Raw genomic sequence first — 22,544 nt, forward strand, 5'->3', positions numbered from 1 at the left:
CTTCTTTATAGAATTCCCACACTATGATCTGAAGCTCACGGGGGAGTCTTGTGAAGTAATGAAACCCCTGCTGCGACGCCATAATCTTGAAATGAAAAAGGCAGCTGAGATGTAGGCGTTATTCAGTGGCTGGCGATGTTAGATGAGAAGCCTCTGGAACTTAACAGTTTGGGACGCATTGAACTCCGTAAAGTCTTCCCGGGGGCCATCACAGAGTTGATGGGGAAGGAACTCTCGGAGTCAGCAAGTGCTTGTAGAGTCCAAAGTGATGAGTTGGCTATATGCAAGTCGAAGACCGCACAGTTGGGTACTCTAATATAGCTCTAGGAAGCAGGCTTCAGAGTCGGCGAGTTTTCGTAAGGTTGTGGTGAAGGCTGCTGTGACCCTTAAATCTATGTTGGGGAAAACAATGCAAAGGTGTAGGAAGGTCGGTGAAGGGTACTAGAGAACCCAGTTGATGAATTCACCACACGGGAGCCATGGAATTCAGCGATCTTGTGTGAGGTGAAGGTGAAGGTGAAAGTAGTGGAAGGAGCCTTTCACACTGATGTGTGGTAAGTTGAAGGTGCAGGATCCTGGCATCAGTGAGGTCCTACAAGTTATTTAATGGTGAAAATGGCAGTTTGGAGGCTCGGGAGTTGGCCATATTAGATGAGGTGGAGGTGCAGGATACGAGAATGCAGTTATAATTCAAGAGCTTTCAAAATCAGCAGGTAATAGAATTCTGATAGAGGTGAATTAAATGAGGGCTTTCTAGAATTTGCAGGAGGGAGTCCTTCCTGCATCCATATCTTCTTTAAGGTATGTCTCACACAGGATAAAGGGGGCCTCATGTCCTAGTATTCAGATTCTTCAACAAGGCGTTTCTTGTTTGTTAGTCTTAATATGGAACATATATGTTCAACTGACCAGCGTAGGAGCAAGCCATTATCTGTTATTATATAGGTTCAATGTTCCGATGCTTCACCCAGACATGATCGTCTGAAATCATCAACTCATCCTCACAATGAAACTGAAGCTCCAGATATGCTACTTTGAGTGCGTTCTGGGACAACTACTTGCGATCCGTTGTCGGCAGCCTTGATGTCGCATTTGACGATAGCTTCAACCGATTATTATCTAATCAAGACCTCTGTGAACTGAAATCCTCGTGAATACCACACTTCAGCCTCTTTTGTCTACTGCATTCGGCAAAAACCAGTCTTCCTCTTCTCCTTTAGTATCATTATCACCACAACTTCCTGCTTCCACCCATTGTAATCTCTGAATATTTGCAGAATTCAAGACGCCCAAAACCCCATTACATGCTTCAATCTGACCAACTTGTTTTCATCATCTTCTTCTTTTACTAGACCATCTTCCCATCACGATAATTGCCACCGCGTCAAGATGGCATCCACGCAAGCCTTGGAGCATCTGAGCACTCAGGTTATCCTCACAAAGCCCATCCAGTCAAAGATCTCGCCTCGCACCAAATTCTCCCTTTTCACTAAACTCCCACCGGAGATCCAACTCATGATTTGGGACCAAGCCCACGCCAGCTCCCAACAGCAACCCCCACCTCGCCGCGTCCGTCACCTCTTCCGGCTCGCCAAATGGCGCCCCTTCTATAACTCTCTCGACCCAGCAACCGGTAAGCACATGCCTTTCTACAGCGAGCAAGGCATCCGAACTCTCCATCCTCAACTCGCCAATCTCTTCTTCCCCTCCCTGCGCCACCGTTTTCGCATCCACGCCAACGGCGTCGAGACTGACAAATCCCTGGTATCCGTCTATTCGCCCGGCCAGTACAATGACAAGATGGTACTCGAGAGGCGACCGTTCCTCTGGATGAGCTTCGACAATGACGTCTTTGTCTTTCACGACAACTGGCAGAACGGGTTTCCCGGAAACTTCCTACGATTTGTTTCGGGACGGGTGGGCCTTCAACAAGCATTAACACTCCAGGGCATTGCGCCTTGGTTCTTTAAGATCCAGAAACTTGCTTTGGTCCCATGGGACACTCATAAGCTCGACCCATTCGACACGCTGGCGCTGCTCAGCAACTCTTCTCTCGAGGTGATCTACATCATCGCGCGCCGCAGCCCCATGTGTCCCTACCTGCCGTACCTACGCCAGCTGATCCCAGCTAACGCCGACGGGTTCGCACCGCACGATGATTTCCGGCGCGAGCACATCAACCGTCAGTTCGACGAGCTGGAAGCTGATATGATGATACAAGGGTGGGGAGTCTACATTGAGACTGGGGAGATATATAGACGTGAGCCGCAAAAGAAATGTGTTTGCGACTTGGCTGCCAATACTGCGGGCCTGCTGAGGAGGGAGCTGGATGAGATGTTTGTGAGGGCGGGACGGATGGACATCGAGATTCGGATTGTGGTGGAGTGGAATCCTCGGCAGGGGGAACCGTGAAATGGGAGAAGGGCATCATCATAAGTGTAAAAGGAGCCATGAGGTCTGGAAAGGCCTACAGCAACTACATGTGTTGTTCATTTGTGCCAGGAAAAGTCTCTAGGATTCGCCAGGGGCCTAGAAATATGGCCTTGTGGTACAACATCATCACGTTGGGCGTAGGGTACCAAAAATATCATCTTGTATTTCTATACGCGTATTGCTTTCAGATGTGATGAAGGCGTTGCATGTGGCCAAAATTAGTAACGAGTTGCAATATCCTCCCTGCGAGTCCGCATGAGCGCGTAGGCTGAGTCCAAGCTGCATAGTTTCACAACTGGAAGCAGTGCTTGCTTTGTCTAGCGCAGGACTATGGCTCAGATATGATTCCAATCATTTTCGCTGTATTCGTCATCGACCTCCGAACTCTCTTCTAAAATCTCACCCTCCGTGTCCAGATCCATATCATCCGAATCCATATTTATGCCACAAACATCTGTTCCATCAACTCCTTCGAATCCTGCTCGGGCCCCTCCGCCTCCCACCTCACAATAAAGTCCCGGAATGACCTCCTTGTGCCTTGTATTTCCCCTTCTCCATCTGCTTCTCCCCTTTGCACTTGATTCTCCCATCCAGCGCCAGCTGGTGGTTGCTATTACTGACCAACACATACGCAACCATGACGAGACGGAAATCCACGGTATCCGGGCTTCTTTTGATTGTTAACGCGCTCGAGCTATCTCGGAATGTTGATCTTGTAAGTGACCTCCAGAAGCTGATTTAGCTTACGGCAGACGGTAATGTAGTCAACCATGATGGTATCCATCGTTGTGCAAAGATAATCCTCGAGCTTAGATGACGGTTGCGTCATGGATACATGGAACCGGGCGCTCTGATGTTTCCTCCTCTTCCACTCTGGAATGACCAACTAGAACTTCGTCACAGAATGCTCGGCAGCCTTGCTTCTGATAGCCACAATTATCCAATTGAGCGTCTCATTGCGTCCAAAGAAATGCCTGAACGCCACCGGCGATGAGAATCGGCTTCATTTCGCGAAGGTTAAGTGTCATCTTCATGGATTGACCGTGGTGCTCGAGTCACGGTATTTGTACCGGTTCTTTCTTTTACTTGGTAGGATAGCTTCGGCGAACATGGAGCTGCCGTGCGAGTCAACCATGTGCTCCAGCTCGAGCCACCGGAACTCGCAGCCGTCCTCACGCATGAGTTCGCCAAACTGCTTGCATGCATTACGCAAGCAGGCTACCGCGAGGATCATTTCCTGTTAGTTGGCGAGAGCGAGACTGGTCGCCTTCTTGCGAATGAGTATATGCAGGATGGCGGTGCCACGGTAAGAAGGTTGTGCTTGACAGTCATCTCCTTGCCATCCAGGGAAATCCAGTCAAAGTTAAAGTCAGACGGAGCCACCACCGCAGCCGCCGCAGAAGCTACCTTCGCTAGGTCCTTCTAGCGTAACTCCTTGTCAGAGTGCTGGATGAATAGCACCGGTTGTGCACCGGTGTAGCACCGGTATAGGGACGTGCGAGTCATGGCATAATATGGAAGTCTTGGTATACCGAAGAATCCAAGGAACTAGTGCCCTACGGCTCCGATATACGGGATCTACAGCTCCGACTCCGGGCTTAAGCTATCTATGCAAGGGAAGGTATCTGGGAAGAAGATAGGAAGGTTAGAGATCAATGAACCACTTTGGGCAACCCTACCTGAGACCGCTAGTGACCTCCAGTGACCACCCGGCGCTAAGCAGGAGGGACGCCTCCTACTCCCCATCACTCTGTACTATTGCCTTTGGCCTCGCCGTACGCTGACACTCCTCGGCATCCCGCCTCTCTACTTCTCCAGTTCCTCGACACTACTGAGACCCCGCTCTAACGCCCGAGAAATCTTCTCACGCCATAATTTCTTTTATTTCCGAAGATGCCGAGCTTTCTCTTCAAGTCGATCTTTTTCCTCCTTCACGGCCTCTAATTCTTGCTCTAATATTTAGGGTTAAGTAGTCAGACGCCGTATCTGAACTAAAGACAGACCGTTAAAATCATAGTCCGTTAGTTTACGCTCTATGTAATGCTAACAGCGACCAGAATCCAATTTGTCGCTTATTCGCTTAGTTTTTATATTTTGTCGCATTAGGTAGACTCCTGTAACGAAACCTCTAATAGTCTAGCTGCGTAAACCACTAAAGAGTCTGTAAGGGTTTGTGCTAGTAAGTAAGTCCTGCTGCGGAGTCCTTTAGCAATAATATCGGGGTCTGACGTATGGAGTATAGAGCTCTGGGTAACTGAAGTATTCAAGTAGGGTAACTGGGAATAGAGTTGTCAAGGCAGTTTGCCTCACCAATGGGTTAGATTGATGCTTAGATTGATGACTGAAGTAGAGACACTCTATCTATGAAATGCCTGGGAGTCCTGTCCCTTATATATCCATTCCCTCCTTCACTGATAACTGGGGCCATTAGATCCTTCATGGATACTATTGGTCCTAACTGGTTGATTGATTGATTGAAATTTAACGTCTCATCACGTGAGACGTGCCGGGCGCAGTGCCGGCATGGTCTATGCTAGTCGAATCTATGTTACAGGGGACTGTCTTCATCTAACATTCCTGTTCAGTGCGATGGGCAGATCTCAGTAAAGAAATTGGTCTCCTCCGCCCATTGACAAAACAAACGAGCTCCCTTGGCCGTGCCTAGGAGGGAATCTATACTATTCTTGGCCATATGCGCTTTTAGATGACCGGGCGTGGCCTTGCGGCCGCGCTTGCAAAAGTAGAAGTGGACTGGTGTCTTTGTCTTTCCACACCCGCAGTTGAGCAGTGCGTCGCGATGCTGGAGTCTCTCGTGGTAGGTCACGAAATCCCCGTGGTGCGACCTCGCTGCGAGTAATCTGCCTAGGTGTTGCCGGGGCAGGCCAAGTTCGGGGGGTCGCGGGTGGATAGCGATCCCTAGATCTCGATACTGTTGAGGGCAGGTAGTGGCCCATCGATCGTTGAAACTCTTCCAAGTGTAGGATCTCGCGATTCTCTTTATATGTGCGAATGAGGCCGGGTGTTGTGTCTTGGGTGGTTGCTCACAGGCCGCTTTGGCCTGGACATCTGCTTCTTCGTTTCCGGGGATGCCTACGTGTCCTGGGCACCACCAGATATACACTTGTCCCGGGGATGTCCAGGGTTTTCGCTCTCTCTGTGACCAGGTTTTGGACAGCTCTTGGAAGGCGGTGAATTTTGCTTGACTGCTTCCGGGACTTGGACAGATGAGCCTACCCGCAACCGCGAGATTATCGAGGCAGATGTGGATGTTATCTGCCATGCTGTTGGACGGAAGCTTTACAGCCTCCTGAAGCCCCCGTAGTGCTGCGTGGGCTTCCGCATCGTATACCTCTATCTGAGAGCCCAGTAGTTCGGACCCGCAAAGTAGTCTTTTACCGGCCTGATAACCAGCCCAGCCTGCTCCAGCTAAGGTCCTGTCGTTGGTCCTAACTGGATATGTTGGATCATTTCATATCCAAATGATCCACCCTTGTAATTCACGTGACTTGTGATCCTTGCACTAGCTGGCTCCTCCTGCAGCTAGCCACTCCTGTGTGACTTTACCAAATGGATCGAACGCAGAATACCGCAATGAGAGCCATGCTCCCTGTATACAGGACCACGCCAATACCGATCCTGCAACGGGAAGCGGCACTACCGCCAGCAGAAATCGCACTCGACGCAAAACTCTATGCGGCTTCTGTTAGATTACACAAACTGGATAGCCGCCATCCCTTACGCAGGAGGCTCAGACATCCTACGGGCCCCGATTCGAGGTTAAGGCGTATGGCGAGCCTAACCCCAGATACTGCAGAATATATAGATCCTCTGCAAATACCGCCCTGGGAGCAGGCTGGCGAATGGTCCATCACCCTCGCCAAGATCGGTTATATCCCAGGACAGTCAAAGGAGGAGGCTGCCCGCTCGTTTCTACAAAGGATAAACGAGTTTTCAAAGCGCGATATAATAATCTATACAGACGGCTCGCTGGCTACCCATAGCGACAGGACCTTAGCTGGAGCAGGCTGGGCTGGTTATCAGGCCGGTAAAAGACTACTCTGCGGGTCCGAATTACTGGGCTCTCAGATAGAGGTATACGATGCGGAAGCCCACGCAGCACTACGGGGGCTTCAGGAGGCTGTAAAGCTTCCGTCCAACAGCATGGCAGATAACATCCACATCTGCCTCGATAATCTCGCGGTTGCGGGTAGGCTCATCTGTCCAAGTCCCGGAAGCAGTCAAGCAAAATTCACCGCCTTCCAAGAGCTGTCCAAAACCTGGTCACAGAGAGAGCGAAAACCCTGGACATCCCCGGGACAAGTGTATATCTGGTGGTGCCCAGGACACGTAGGCATCCCCGGAAACGAAGAAGCAGATGTCCAGGCCAAAGCGGCCTGTGAGCAACCACCCAAGACACAACACCCGGCCTCATTCGCACATATAAAGAGAATCGCGAGATCCTACACTTGGAAGAGTTTCAACGATCGATGGGCCACTACCTGCCCTCAACAGTATCGAGATCTAGGGATCGCTATCCACCCGCGACCCCCCGAACTTGGCCTGCCCCGGCAACACCTAGGCAGATTACTCGCAGCGAGGTCGCACCACGGGGATTTCGTGACCTACCACGAGAGACTCCAGCATCGCGACGCACTGCTCAACTGCGGGTGTGGAAAGACAAAGACACCAGTCCACTTCTACTTTTGCAAGCGCGGCCGCAAGGCCACGCCCGGTCATCTAAAAGCGCATATGGCCAAGAATAGTATAGATTCCCTCCTAGGCACGGCCAAGGGAGCTCGTTTGTTTTGTCAATGGGCGGAGGAGACCAATTTCTTTACTGAGATCTGCCCATCGCACTGAACAGGAATGTTAGATGAAGACAGTCCCCTGTAACATAGATTCGACTAGCATAGACCATGCCGGCACTGCGCCCGGCACGTCTCACGCGATGAGACGTTAAATTTCAATCAATCAATCAATCAACCTGTGTGACTTTCCCCTCCTTCTTTGTCCTGTATCCACTGGGCCTGCCATCGGGCCTGTTGCATTGGTTAGAATCGTAGATTCGTAACAGATTTATACAGCTTCTCTATAATAGTGATATAGTTAGACCGCCACCGTAGCTTATTCTACGGTTTTACCGATAATAACAGCTTTCCTCTCCTTGCCTTTACGGCAGTTTCTGGGCGCGGAACCTTCAATCAGCAGCGACATTAGCGACAGTAGAGACATTTTCCTTCTGTTTCAAGCTGTATAACTTTGTAGCAAGTGAAAACTAGAAGAGAAGCATGTCAGTATCCTCTTTGTAGCGGCGGCAAATACCTAGTATTTGCTCTCATGATGCCGTCTACATGAAGAATTCATAACAACGGCACTGTGGTATCTATCCATCCTCATTTCATGTTCATGAACTTCTGTGTTTGAAAATTTCAAGACACATCGAGCTTCAGCGCCGGGCGTGCCCGAGCTGGATCACGACGATCTAAAAATGGTACCTAAGATTGAAGACATGGTGAGGATGCCAACATCCGACCGAACTGCAACAGGTTCAAGCCCCTATACGAATTGCTTGAATAGAATAACTCGGCGTTGAATACAAGATAGCAACCTTTGCAGCCAGAGCAGCCAGTGTCTTCTTATCCGGCCTCGGACTCTTTTTCTCACTAACCGTTTTCTGCCAGTGGGACCCAGGTGGCGAACTCCTTGATAACAGCGGGACGTACCCTGAACCCGCGCAAAAAGAGAAACCTGCACAAAAAGAAAAAAAAACTTGCAAAAGAATTTGTTACGTCTTCCAGTCGTCAGGAAGGCATCGGGAATTGAGCCCAATGCGGGGGTCGAACCCGCAGCCTTGAGATTAAGAGTCTCACGCTCTACCGATTGAGCTAACCGGGCGGGTCTAAGATGTCAAGTCAAGGGTTTACCAGTCCATTATAATGGTCAGACAGTGGTCATGTGGGTAATGGCCCCATCTTAGTTCCAGGGTTTTCCATGGCTTGTTGAGGTATGAATTGAATGGGTGCTGATTGGTCGGAAGAGCGAGGTGTATGTGGCCGCTCCCATTAGTTGAACAATTCAAACTAGTGACACGTATCCACGGACTAAATCAACCACTTCATGCTTCTCATCATCGATATAATGATCGTCTTGGGGTTTGAGGGCAGTTGACTGCTCTGGCCGACCTGCCTACTGGATCACTAACCACGAGCAGCTCCCACTTCAGATCCAGAATCAAACTGACTTGAAATAAGGTGATTAACCACTAACATTAGGAACAAGACGACGACCTCCCAGAGGCAGGTAATGACCAATGGATATCATGAAAAGCAAACCCAGGAAAGAAACACCAAGTATCCTGTGACCCCCAAAGCACATATAACAAAACCGCCCACCCATTAGTTCAGCCCGACCTCCCCATATATACAAGCAGAATTTCGCTCACAAATCCAGCTCGACGACCACCTCAATTTGTCACCCCACTCGCCTCACCCTTACCCTTCGACCCGCTACGCATGAATTCCTTCTGCAGCGCCTTCATGGTACCATCTTGTTCCAGCGCATCCAGCATGCGCTCCTTCTTGCTCTTGCGCCCGGCACCGGCCGATTGCTCCAGCTCCTCCGGGTCGCTGACGTCGTCCGAGCTCATCGAGCTCGAGCTCGGGCTCCGGTTGAGTACCATGTGGATGTTCTCGCCCTCCTGCCTTTTGACCTTGCGCTGTTTCTCTTTCAGCTTCTGGTCCTCCTCGTCATCGCAGCCCAGCGTCACCACGCCCAGACCGGGAAAGTTTCGTTGGAGAAACTTTTGCAACTCGGGCAAGACCGACTTTTCGGGCCGGTAGGTGCCGCTGTCGTTGTCGATGACCAATTGATAGTACTCGGGCTTCGTCGGCGGTGGACCTCTAGGAGGTCCGCCTGACAGTTCCTGAGTCGGGTGTGTGGGCTGGTCCGGCTTGGGATCCTCGGATGCTGTCGGCTTTTTCAAGCGTCGGACGAAGAACTCGCCCGAGCACGCAATGTATGTGGCTACGTCGCTGTGCATGGAGTGTTTGCTAAGTAAGTCGATGCCGAATTCCTTACCGGTTTCGGTGAAGCGGAACAACCCATCCAGCGTGAGGACGTAAGTGAAGAGACGACCGCCCTGGTCAAAGTGCACCAGTTTGAGGAATTGTAAGGTGGCTTCTTCAGAACAGGGCTTAAACTGCCCATATTCTGTGGAGCTATCGAAATTGTATATTCGACCGTGTTGATGAGCCAAAGCTTTATGTCTAGACGACAGGTTAGTATGATGTTCTTAACACATAAACGACTTTCCTAATATAGACGTGTCGCCTGCACGGCGATGCTTGCGATTATGCATTCGTGGAAAGAAACAAGGAGTCTGGGTGCTGCTCACAAAATGCGACCCCGAATGCCACTGCGACTAAACATGAGGCCGATCAATGGGCGGAATTCGACATATCGATGATATAGCTTTTCAGGAACCGGTCCCTGGAGTTGGATCTCGTTCGCTTGGAAGTCGTACTTTTGGGTCTTCTTGTCGCCCTGTTTAATCTGCTTGTCCTGATCACCCTCGGGTGCCTTTGGCTCATAGCTCGTGGCCCCGTTGGCATTGGAATCATGATCTTCGTCCTTGTTGACCTGTACTCCGGCGAGCCGACCTATCATGGGTGAAAAGTGCCTGAAGTACCTCGTCGGACCGAGGGTGTACATTTGGCCGTGGGGAGGATCGGATACACCGAGGACGGTTGCGCTCACGAACAAACTCGGTGTCATTGTCACATCCGCGTTGAAGGCGGCACTGGCCGCCTTCAACAGATAAGCGCGCTTACTTCCCACTCGCTTCTTCACCTCGAACTCCCTTTGCGAAAAGCCATTCCATGTCTCATCGACCCGGGACACAATGATGGTCACGTTACCGAGTCGGTCGTTGTGGTCGGGCCAGTCTTCATCGTACAAGCGGCACTTAAGCTTGAAGCCTGACGCTGGCACGTTCGCCACGATCCAGTCCTCTTCCCATTCTGGGTCGACGGTGCGTCTGATAGTACGGGTCCGGTGGAACAGGTCTGGGTCTTCCTTGTGCCGTTTCGGCAACGAACTCGTGAGTGTAGACTCAATAAATGGGTCCGAAGCGTGCGACCCGATATCCGCGGCGGGCAGGTTGGTGGCGCGATGGAAAGTGAACTTAATGGCATAGCCGGGGGGTGCTTTTGGTATCGGCGTCGTATCGTAGCCACCGGGAGGCTTCGTCTTGGTCTTTATTTTTTCCTTCTGGTGAGTGAGTTGGCGCTTGATATTGAAAGTGCTATGGCGATCCGGAACCCCTTGCTCCTCTTGGTTGCCTCTCAGGTCTGAGTCGCCCGAAATGGTCGGGACCGGAGGGTCGTCGGTGACTTGTCGAACATTTTTCTCGTGGTTGACTCCATTGGTTCCCGTCGAAATGGGTGCCGGGTAAGCCCCGTTGGACTGCTGAACAGTTTCACCGTTGGACATGATATGGTAGTCGTGTATGATGTCAGTGCCGTCTTGGCCACTGGTTGACGGAGGAACTGAGCGCAAGTGGTTGTTAGTAACGCAACGGAACGCGACGCGGACAAAATAGTCCGGTGAGCTTGTCCTGAAGCAGAGCAACAGTCTTCCTGTGGCTGCTTGAGGCCTTGTGCGAAAGAAACCCCTGCGCGCGGCGCACTGCGATCGCCAAGAATTGTATCGGGAGAGGCGCAATGATGAGTGCCAAGACAACGGGTTATCCGGGTGTCCACCGACTTGTGCGTTATACGCGGTTCGGGCCCAGGTCGCAGCGCTGCCAATGCTGTTGCATAAATAGACACAAACAACGGCGAAGCGCCGAATATGACAAACTTGCTCTACCAGCCTGGGAAAACGCTTGGCGATTGATGATTGATGTTGGGGAAAAGAGCTAAACACAAATCAACGGAGGATGGATAGTCTGCTTGAAAGTCCATTGCTACGAAAACTTTTGTTCCAACTCCCGGTCTTCCATTCATCTGACTTCCAACTGTGCTGACGTCACCCCAGGAGCTTCTCAAAGCCGCAGTGCCGCAGTGCCGTGATATCCAGCCGTGTTTTCCGGTTACGAGCGAAGGCAGCGGCACCGGATTAAGTATTATCCTTAGCCCAGTTTCTCTCCAAGCTTGGACTGGTCTAGACCTACCGAATGCATCACGGACTTGCACAATACTACCTCAAGCCAGGCTTGCAGGGATGTATCGGACGACAGAAACGACAAGCTTTTGACGTGCAAGGATTCCCCATCTTCGCCCGACCGAGCCGCCCGAGCTTCTTCGTCATTTGTTGGGTCAGTTCTACTCTGGAAGTCGAGACCTCCTTTGCTGCTTGTACACAACCACCGGTACCAACAGTATCCCAAAATTATCATCCCCTTCATATTCTATCGTCTTCATGGGTGAACAAGTTTTGCAGACGTTGTACGCAATGGGTGGGAAATTGCTTCGGAGTCGAGTAAATCGACTGTGGAGTCGTGGGCTCGGCGTCGGATCCCGGCTTACGCCAATACGAGCATTCACAATGCACGTATGAATACGTAGTTGCATCCCGATCCCTCTATTCTCCTTCATGCGACGTCCTGTATTCAACATTGGTATCGAGGCTCAAGACATTTGAGCAGCCTGAAAATACTCGGGCTATTCAACGTTGCGGTTCAATGTGGTAGGAATGTGGTTTGGCCAGAGACATGGGACTGTGCTAGGGTGCGTATGCTATTGCTGCTCGCCCCTCCAAGTGCTTGCGCCTGACAGCCCGACTTCGCGCCCCCTTAGCTTCGGTTCCAAAGGCTTGTCGACGTAAACAAGGCGTTCTCTACTCGTTCCTACGGTTTCGCCTTGGCTTGGCGGCTTGGCTTGGCGCCGACATGTACACAGACACAAATGTAGGCGTTTCTTCGGTTAGACACGTTCTAGACCTGTTCAACGAAGAGAAGATGCAAAACGATGTGCACAACTTTGCCGAAGGTACAGGAGCAACTTGGAGATTCGATGAGACCCCCAACGCAGCCAGGATACAACGTTCCTGACTGTCCACTTGATTTCCCGGCTTCCTCCATAAGGACACAACATGGCAATGCCGTCATCCAGCAATATATACTTTGCTCAAGTACAAAGCTTGCTCTTCTCCTGAATATATACGTGCCTGCATCTATCGAATCCAGCCGCAAGCCACCCAAACGTCCATAGTGTGTGTCGTGGCTTCAAAGTTCTGATTGTCGGTTTTCTGGTTTGGTCAGGTCATGATTCACATTAACTCTCAAACAGCTATCCGCGAAAATTACAGGCTGCGTTGTGCTTCACGGGAACATAGCACTCTTGTCAGCCGGGATACTACTTACACTTCAATCTCGTATGCAAACAACGTGACAGTGTCGAGGGATCTCGTAAGACATAAGGGGAAGGGTCGGCTATTGGGTCACTCATTCGCCAAAATGACTAATGGCATGGGCTGAGCGATTCCGCTAGTTAATGGGCAAGGAGTCGTTTAGCCACCTATGTCCACCATCGCTCTGTTGAGCAACGCCAGGATGGCTATTCGACTTACGGGGAGAAGCACTAGGGCCATCAACAACCTATCCTATTAGTTAGGTTGAAAATACGCCCCTAGCATGTTCCTCGGGTTCTTATCGCAGTGCGTTCCGACGACGAGCTTGCATGCTTTTGCCAATAATGGATAGGCTAGTGGCTTGCCCCCTGCATCAATAGTCGTCGCCCTCATAGGATGGGAAACCCAAAGACTTGGTAACCGGGTCGCTCTTCTTGCAATAAGGCATCATTCCCTCATCCGTCGTATTATTTATTATGGCAGCGGCTGCCATCCCTTCTGCGTTGTCCGATCACCCCCAGATTTGATCGTGCGCCTGTCAGTCCGCTTTCGGGCAAAGTATTTGCATAATTTTCCCCATAATTCGGTCCAACTTCAGTCATTCGCTTATCTTTGTAAAATTTCCGTCACCATGGTCCGTTTCTTGAATATATATGGTAGCAGCATTCTGGTTGCCGCTGTGGCCGCCACTTACACAACCAGCAAGGAGGAGGACTTCCCTCCGGAGACCGAGTCGTCGTATCTGCCAAGCTTGACTTCAACTTCGTTGGAGTATCCTACGTCGACTTATGTCCCGAGCTCCACTAGCTCTAACGAAGATGATGTGAGCAACTTCTAGTTATTCTTCTTCTCGTCCAGTTTCCCTGAGTGTAACACAAATTCGAAGACATCACAGTTTGAAGTCCCAGAATACCACATATTGACCAACTTGTAGTGCCCACCTGAGACCGAATCATCCAGCTATGCCACCCTAACCGAGAGCTTTTCATACTCGGTGACATCGACCTACGACACGAGCTCTACTAGCTCTGATGATGATGACTGTGAGGTGCCCTGATAGGAACCAAAGTTCTTCATCTCTCTCGTGTTCGTGTCAAGGGAGTAGTGAACTCTGAAAGGAGCAGTCTCTTCTCTTAAGACACAACTAAACCTCACCTGATAGGCTATCGGTATCGATTGCTAACACTGAGAGTTAAACAGACCCCGAAACCGAAACCTCCAATTATCCCATTATTGCGGAGACTTCTTACGAGGCGACTTCTACCTACAGCGCCACATCTTCCAGCTCTGAGGATGACTATGTGAGTACATGAGTACCCCATTGTCAAAGATCACACCTAATGCATTCTATTAGGCAACAAAAGAGACCGAAACGTTCAGCTATCCAACAAGGATCGGATCGTCCGGCTACGCCAACACCACCATATCGTCCTCCGGTTATGAGACATCAAGTCACAGCTCAACCACGAATAACGAGGATTATTGCGTATGTATCCCCAAGCATAGTCGGGTTCACAACGAACTATGTCACTGACTTTGACTGTAAGCCGCCTGATGAAACTGAAACCTCGTCCTATGTTACTGGAACTGCTCCCTCCTACTCGGACACCGTCATTACGAGCAGTTACAAGGCCGCTACATATATGACCACCGCGTATCCAAACACGTCGTACTCTGTATTCGTTCTTTCGGAGTCCACCTCCACTGCTTACTCAACCATCACATACACGATTAGCTCGTGTGCACCGAATGTGACTGACTGTCCTTACGGATCGACGACTACCACAGTCGTGCCGTGCACCACTGGGTCCAGCGTCTACCCCACCACAACTGAAACGTCGATTTTCTACCCAACCACCACTGAGGAGTTCAGCGGCTACCCCACTGCAACTGAAGAAACTACCGTCTACTCGACGACCCCAGGGGAGTCAACGGCAACTGCTTACTCGACCGTCACCTACACGATCAGCTCGTGTGCACCGACTGTGACTGACTGTCCTTATGGATCGACTATCACCACAGTTGTGCCGTGCACCACTGAGTCCAGCGTTTACCGCGACACGACTGAGACGTCGAGTGTCTACCCATACATCACTGAGGAATCCAGCGGTTACCCCACTGCGACTGGAGAAACTAACGTCTACTCGACCACCCTAGGGGAGTCAACGGCAACTGCTTACTCGACCGTCACCTACACGATCAGCTCATGTGCACCGACTGTGACTGACTGTCCCTATGGATCGACGACTACCACAGTCGTGCCGTGCACCGCTGAGTCCAGCGTTTACCTCGACACGACTCAGACGTTGAGTGTCTACCTCACCACAACTGAGACTTCGAGTGTCTACCCACACACCACTGAGGAATCCAGCGGTTACCCCACTGCGACTGGAGAAACTAACGTCTACTCGGCCACCCTAGGGGAGTCAACGGCAACTGCTTACTCGACTGTCACCTACACGATCAGCTCATGTGCACCGACTGTGACTGACTGTCCCTATGGATCGACGACTACCACAGTCATACCGTGCACTACCGAGTCCAACGTTTACGTCGCCACTACTGAGACGTCGAGTGTCTACCCCACTGTGACTGAAGAAACTACCGTCTACTCGACGACCCCAGGGGAGTCAACGGCAACTGCTTACTCAACCGTCACCTACACGATCAGCTCATGTGTACCGACTGTGACTGACTGTCCTTATGGATCGACTACCACCACAGTTGTGCCGTGCACCACTGAGTCCAGCATTTACCTTGCTACGACTGAGACGTCGAGTTTCTACCCAACCATCACTGAGGAGTCCAGCGGCTACCCTACTGCGACTGGAGAAACTAACGTCTACTCGGCCACCCCAGAGGAGTCAACGGCAACTGCTTACTCGACCGTCACCTACACGATCAGCTCGTGTGCGCCGACTGTGACTGATTGCCCTTACGGATCGACGACTATCACAGTCGTGCCGTGCACCACTGAGGAGCCTAGCGGTTACCCTACTGCGACTGAGGAGACTATCGTCTACCCGAATGCTCCAGGAGAGTCGGCGTCGACTGCTTACTCGACCATCACCTACACGATCAGCTCGTGTGCGCCGACTGTAACTGATTGCCCTTACGGATCGACGACTACCACGGTCGTGCCGTGCACCACTGAGGAGCCCAGCGGTTACCCTACTGCGACTGGGGAGACTATCGTTTACGCGAATGCTCCAGGAGAGTCAGTGTCGACTGCTTACTCGACCGTCATCTATACGATCAGCTCCTGCGCACCGACGGTGACCGACTGTCCCTACGGGTCAACAACCACGACGGTCGTGCCCTGCACAACAGAGTCTACCGAGTACCCGACGACCACTGTTAGCACTCCGTTGCACTACGACACGGCCATTACTGTCCCAACTGAAACATACTCTTCGTACACGGATACCGTGATCACTGCTCCAACAGAGACTTTGCCATCGTACTCGGACACAGTAATCACTGTGCCCACTTACACAGCTTCGACTGGGAATTTTCCTTTGTATTCAGAAACCCTCATCACCGACACAGGCGCAAACGAGAATTTCCCATCTTATACCGATGTCCCGACTTTGTCGACTTCCGTCACATATGGAGTCAACAGTACGGCTCCCATCGGCACCACGACTCCGGTTGTTACTCCTATCCAGCCCAGCATATCGGCTACCGGAACCGAAGCCACGACTGCAAGCGCCACCAATTCTGTGGTGACTGCGGGAGCAGCTGTCTTCCGCAGCAATGTTGCTGGAGGTGCTATGGCTGCTGTTGCCCTTGCTCTGGGCCTTCTTTAGTGGCCGGATGTGTTTTCGCACAACTCTCTTACGAGGTGACATGATTTTATGAATGAAGGATACTATTAGATTGCATAATGTATAGATCATATTTTTTGCGCCGGGATATCATCTACGACGGATGAACCGCAACTCAGCGTCTCCTGTGAACGGCTTTCCCGTGTACTTTAACAATAGTGATTATTAATAATCAAACAGTCACACCCCTCTTAGGCTCCGACCTTTTATAGATTTTTGTGTTGCCGTATATATGTTACGGCCTAACCGGATAGGTAAGATAATAGGGTACTTCATGGTATGGTGTTAACACCCCGCTTCGCGGAGTCCTGCTGTTGAGCATAATCCAAGGATCGTTGAACTAAAGTGTTGATTCCCGAGAGTCGATAGTATTGGATGGTAAAGAAATACTGAAAGCACTGTGTTATAGATAAAGAAAAATAACGAATCAGACCTCAATAAAGGAGATAAATTTCTACTACCGAACTTGTATATGTAAATAAATGGCCAATTTCCCTCTAGATAGACTTTGATGAACATATTACTATAGTAGATAAAAAATAATATTAAATACGCCATAGGTGTTAACCCTCGGTACCTCTACAAGTACTCCCTTAAGGGGCTATATATGATATAGCGGGCCCTTAAGCCGCGTCGGGCGGTTATACAGGTAAACTTGTAGCCAAATGACTACTAAACCTCCTGTCCCTCCCTAAGTCTGTGCTACAACCCCTGCCTGAACTACCGATAAGTGTGGTAATGTGGCACTTAAATTCGTCCTCAGGGGTGGGATGCTGCTGATGTGCAGAAGATGCTCGACTATTTTTTTTGTCGCGACAAGTCGTAGTATCTGCTAATTGGGGTTCTCGTCGAGCGTATACATCTCAACCATACGCTCAAGTGGATAGACCGTAACGTAGTCTATACGCTCGCAATAATCGCGGCGAGAGGGGGTCCGATAAGGGGTCGGATTAACGATTCGAATTCTGGACCGGCTGTCGAGTTATATTCCGCCGACGTAGTGCTTGACGGTCGACTGGCTAGGATGCTCGTAATCCTAAACTGCACCAATCTCCCTATTATCGCTAGGTAGGCGAAGTCAACAAGGTGGGCAGCGCGCCTGATGCGAGTGCATATGAGGTGTGAATTGTTGTATTGGGAAACGATGGCCAGGTCAGCTTCTGGCCTGGCAGAGCTCTTTTATAGCTCTTATCTATCTTATCTCTAGCTATAGGGCAACCCCCCATGGGGTCACGTATCAGCGCCGTAAGGGTTGACTAAACCCCCTTGTGTGTCAGCTGCGGGATTCGAACCCGCGACTCGTCACCGATCCAAGTGGGCGAGGCTCAAATCGGGACTTATCTACCAGCGAAGTGACCAACTACACCAGCCGACTATAGTAGATAATAGTATTAACCTATTACACTCTATTACTCTTTCACTTAACGAACCAACCTAATAGTTACCCTGTAGCTACTAGATAGCAATCCACAAATATCCGCTGTATACTTGTCACCATTTAATAGATATCAGCATCAAATCGTTGCCTGAGGCGGCCCAGTAGTGCATGTTCATTTGTTCATCAAGGTTGGCTCGCTCCCAGAGCTACCGTCACTGAGGGTGGCTATCGTAAGGGATACTAGAGAAATAGAAGCCCTTCGGCTGTCAACAACGACAAGGGCAAGCCCTTAAAGAAACCTAGACCGAGAGCAAATCTCAAGAAGGCTGCGAAGAGAACCTGACTATGCTCTCTAGATAAGAAAGAGATCGGCCATGGTCTCAAGATTACACTTGTGCCCTGGCAGTATCACGTTAATCGGACATCCACCAATAAAAGGCTTCACAGCGACTAGCATGCAAACTGCATATCTTTTGATCTTGACTATAAACGACAACAGCTGTAAATAAATGTCAACTTCTGCCGTGCATTTTTTTCAGCAATAACAAACTTATCACATCGCTTCAAATCACACCAATTTAGTTTGATGAGACGACACCATTTGTTGTCGCGGAACTCAACAATGGACAGGCCGGTGAGTTATTAGCAGTCAGTAGGTCAAGGGAGCAAACATGTATTCGACAACTTATTTGGCATGATTATGGCAACTAATATCAGTGCCCTATGCACCTATATGGATCCCTTCAACCCTTGTAGGCCTACCACTTAGTTACCTGCATAGGCACGGTGGTGATGTTAGTTTGTTGTGGTTTTACGCTCCATTTTTTGCACCAATGATGAGGAGCCGTTGCCTAAATAACCGCCCTGGCGGTTAACATCAAACCGCTTCGGCTACCCGCATTTTCTCGCCTGCGCCTTTTGATTTCAGGTCGATTGTAAGGGTGGACAAGTCGAGGTTATATGAGTGATGAAGGGGGGGAAGAGGGTAGGAGGGGGAGAGTGGAGAAAGGGGGCAATATTGAGAGTATTACGCTCATGTCAACTAGGTCAATCCATATTACTGGAAATACGTTTCATCATTTTCACTTTCTAAAATGCTATATAATTCGCATAATCAATTGTAAATCTAGTAATGAAATACTGGTGAGGACTGCTCTAGTAACCACCAGTTAATACCAATACTTGAAAACGCAATGTTAGACTACTTCTGGAGATCCCGAATCCCCCATAACTTCAGTCGCCTTCATAATACTGCGAATTCTTCATAGCGATCTAACTCAGAGTTGCCCTGATGATCTTAATTAGCCATAGCCACAGACCCTCCAAGCCGACGTTGCGGACGCGACAGCAGGGAGCAACAACCAAGGCATGCGATTATTGTGAATGATTATGGTATCAAGCTCATACTACAACATTCGAGCGTATCTAGAGTCCAATATAGGGAGGACACAGAACTCAACCAATCATTAGCGTGATAATAATCGTCTTGATTGCCCAATTACTCCCATATTACAAATGAATAAACTGGTTTATCAGGTTATCCCATATTATTTACCCCAGTTGCAACGTTTATTCTGGCATGCGGTGACATCTGCTCAGACTTCGGTAACTACAGGCAGAGAATTTTGTGCTGCCATGCTGGTCAGCATGGCATGACTTGATCTACCTCCGATCAGATGACGAATCTGATGCCCGATTGTGCAATGATTGCAATACAGCGAAGATTCTCTGGGCCATGGGTAATATGACTTCGTGGCAATGCTAACGCCATTTCTAGGAAATTCGAACACAGTAGCGAAGCCTTCAGAATGCGTAGAAAAATGATGCATGTATCTTAGCCGCGTATCCTCATGACTGACGTTAATCTCTGTTATCGGTATTTGATCAGTGTTTCATGAACAGCTGCCTGTGGCCGTTGATGGTGAATATAAGAAACATGCGGCTATAACTAGAACACCAGAACGATTTTCAAGATTATTCGTAGAACACCACCGCTAACGCCTGAAAAAATAATTTTGTCACTACCTAGGTACCATTTAAATCATTCGGAAGACGTCAAACGTGAACTGCACTAAATATAGTCTTGTCAAGTGCCATGTGGATTATTGGTGGATCTGACCCCTATCCCTGAGTAGGACGGAAAGTCCCGGACTGCGTGTTGTGTTGTGGAACAAACAATATCAACGAAACAAATATACAAATGCCGAGCCCTGGCTAGTCCGTTTCAGTGAGTAGTTGGGTGATGAAACAAATTGAGGAAATTATTTTCCCCAAAACGTATAAATTGAAATAAAACCATTTTTCAAGGAATGGCCGGCAGACTTCCCCAGAACAGCCCAGTGCATATTGTGATCAATCATTCCACTGGGTGAAGCACCCCTGCCCATCAGATATTTTCCACCCCACTCACATGTTCCTTTGGACGAGAAGCACAAATGCTTAATTCTGGATTCATGACCACAAGGGTTGGATCTGGACAATAAAATAATCTGTCTTCCATAGGATTTGTCTTTCTCGAACTTCAAAACAACCCACACTCTTTTCTCGTCGACGGCAGGTTCCTACTTTTAGATCTCACACACCCATTTTGTCAACAGAGTTGCCTCTTTCCACCCACTCAACATGTATTCTCGAACCGTCCTCGGAGGCCTGTTGCTGTTGGCCAGCACAGGCGTCACAGCATCGTCCATGTTCACCAAGCGTGACTCTTGGGGTCCCGCCTTCAGTTTGGGCCCGGCCAAGCAGGAGATTATCAGCACGAAGACGACCGTCTACCCCGGACAGATGCCTGCCGACCAGGCCGGATACCTCTTCGTGTGGCTGGGTATCTCTAACGGAACCGGTGATCTGATCCAGAGCATCATTGGCTCGTACCCTAAGGGACAGAGTGAATGCAGCGGCTCGGCGGCTGATACTGCTTGGTAAGTCTTCTTGGGTGTTCATGAAGATAATCGTGGTGAGAAGTCCGGTCGCTTACAATCACGCAGGTGCATTTCTTCCGAAGTCTATGGGCTCGCTGATAACGGATATCCCAACCAGTGGGTTGGCAGCCTGACGACTGCCGATGTCAACTACGAGAACGGAATCGTCCTCAACTACACGCTCATCGACAAGTCGAGCTACCTTTGGCTCCAGTAAGTCGCCCACTCGATCCTGCGTCAGTTGCCCATACTAACTGCAACCCTAGAACCATGACTGACGCCGTCACCGGTGAACTCCTCTCCACCTTCAACAAGACCTCCGGTCCCATGCTCGGGTAAGTTATCTCACCTCCCCATCTCGTCCTTCCTGTATTGTCGACTAACAAACACATAGCTGGGGCACTGCCATTGAATGCAACGACAGTGACGACGGTGTCGCCTGCACCGGCACTGTCGCCGAGCAGACCTGGCTCAACTCAACCATCATCCTCGAATCTGCCGACTCCACCTTCGTAGAAACACTCGGCGCCTCGGAAGGAACCACCCACACCGACATGGTGTCTTCCGACAACGGCAAGACTTGGACCATCGCCAAGATCACCATTCCCGCCATGGACAGCTCTACTGCGACTGAAGCTACTTCCAATGAGACTGTTGACACTGCTGCCACCACGACTTCTTCCGGTGGTAACGGCCGTGGCGGCAGGGGACGGTGGTCCGGCCGCATTTAGATTGCGTTAGGCATTTGGTGGATGATGGATTATTTTTGTATATACTTGCACTTCGATTGCATATTCGCAAATAAATACTTGTCAGGGTTTATTTCCATATGGGCGCAACTCCTATTTCCTCGCCGTTCCAACGCCATTGAATCAGAATAGGTCTTCGGTATGATGCATACTTGGATGCATGGGCGTTCAACTGCATGCTGCGTTAGCAGGTATACTGGCGAGGCTCTGAAGGGACAACTTCTGTTGAAAGTAATCTAGATAGGCTTCTCTTCGCAGTTCGGCGAAGGTGGAGGACGCATCAGTCCAACATCATATTGCTCTGCTACAGTGGAAAGAGCCCATCCGCTATCCAAGAGTAACGTGGATATGGTGTCTTTACCGATTATCGAGGTTTTTATTCATTACACCTTTTGAAAACGAACTCGCCCAATACTGGTATCAGCAATCAAGCTACCTTCAGCTCTTGTCTATCCAATATGCCGAAGCCCAGATCGCCTAAATCTTCCGCGTAAATGAAAAATTGTGTCCTCTGACCGTTTTGGGCATCTCGGACCCTGTCTCGAGAGACTTCCCCGCATTGACGATGTTGCCATAAATAGGCAGCTAAATAGAGTTTGAGGCGACGACCCAGAACTGTCCCAAGAACCGTCTAACTGGGTAACATTCAAGTCAACTGAAATGTGTCTCGCCAAACAGGTCATATATGCGATCCACTTAGAGTATTATATATATAGTGCCAAGTACGTCAGGAGGGCATGGCCCCGAAAACAGATCATTAGGAGTCTTTTATACTCCCGACACTTGAGTTAGCCACCTGAGTCGGTTTTCTTAATAACACCATGAGTCGCTACTCCTTTCCCTCGTCGCGAGTCGACCATCGCAAAGTTCTTGTTTCCGCTCCAAG

General features: G+C 49.9%; 3 protein-coding genes and 2 non-coding genes across 5 annotated transcripts; 2 read left to right on the forward strand and 3 right to left on the reverse strand.

Moving 5' to 3' along the window:
- Positions 1-1,389: 1,389 nt before the first annotated feature.
- Positions 1,390-2,412, forward strand: BCR38DRAFT_484153 (uncharacterized protein; the record flags this gene model as incomplete). The annotated part of the gene is made up of 1 exon (XM_040863718.1): positions 1,390-2,412. One exon carries the CDS (start codon positions 1,390-1,392, stop codon positions 2,410-2,412), a length of 1,023 nt encoding a protein of 340 aa, XP_040717503.1.
- A 5,843-nt stretch (positions 2,413-8,255) lies between these two features.
- On the reverse strand, positions 8,256-8,328 carry BCR38DRAFT_t158. The gene has a single exon. It is a non-coding gene; the product is annotated as a tRNA-Lys (tRNA).
- A 568-nt stretch (positions 8,329-8,896) lies between these two features.
- On the reverse strand, positions 8,897-10,923 carry BCR38DRAFT_340085 (uncharacterized protein; the record flags this gene model as incomplete). Its single annotated transcript, XM_040855749.1, has 2 exons — positions 8,897-9,698; positions 9,827-10,923. 2 exons carry the CDS (start codon positions 10,921-10,923, stop codon positions 8,897-8,899), a joined length of 1,899 nt encoding a protein of 632 aa, XP_040717504.1.
- A 6,958-nt stretch (positions 10,924-17,881) lies between these two features.
- BCR38DRAFT_t157 lies at positions 17,882-17,984 on the reverse strand. Its single transcript has one exon. It is a non-coding gene; the product is annotated as a tRNA-Thr (tRNA).
- A 2,626-nt stretch (positions 17,985-20,610) lies between these two features.
- Positions 20,611-21,640, forward strand: BCR38DRAFT_408465 (uncharacterized protein; the record flags this gene model as incomplete). Its single annotated transcript, XM_040858269.1, has 4 exons — positions 20,611-20,909; positions 20,976-21,122; positions 21,176-21,244; positions 21,304-21,640. 4 exons carry the CDS (start codon positions 20,611-20,613, stop codon positions 21,638-21,640), a joined length of 852 nt encoding a protein of 283 aa, XP_040717505.1.
- Positions 21,641-22,544: the final 904 nt, after the last annotated feature.

This window comes from Pseudomassariella vexata, assembly GCF_002105095.1.
Source record: "Pseudomassariella vexata strain CBS 129021 chromosome Unknown BCR38scaffold_5, whole genome shotgun sequence".
NCBI classification, from domain to species: Eukaryota; Fungi; Ascomycota; class Sordariomycetes; order Amphisphaeriales; family Pseudomassariaceae; genus Pseudomassariella; species Pseudomassariella vexata.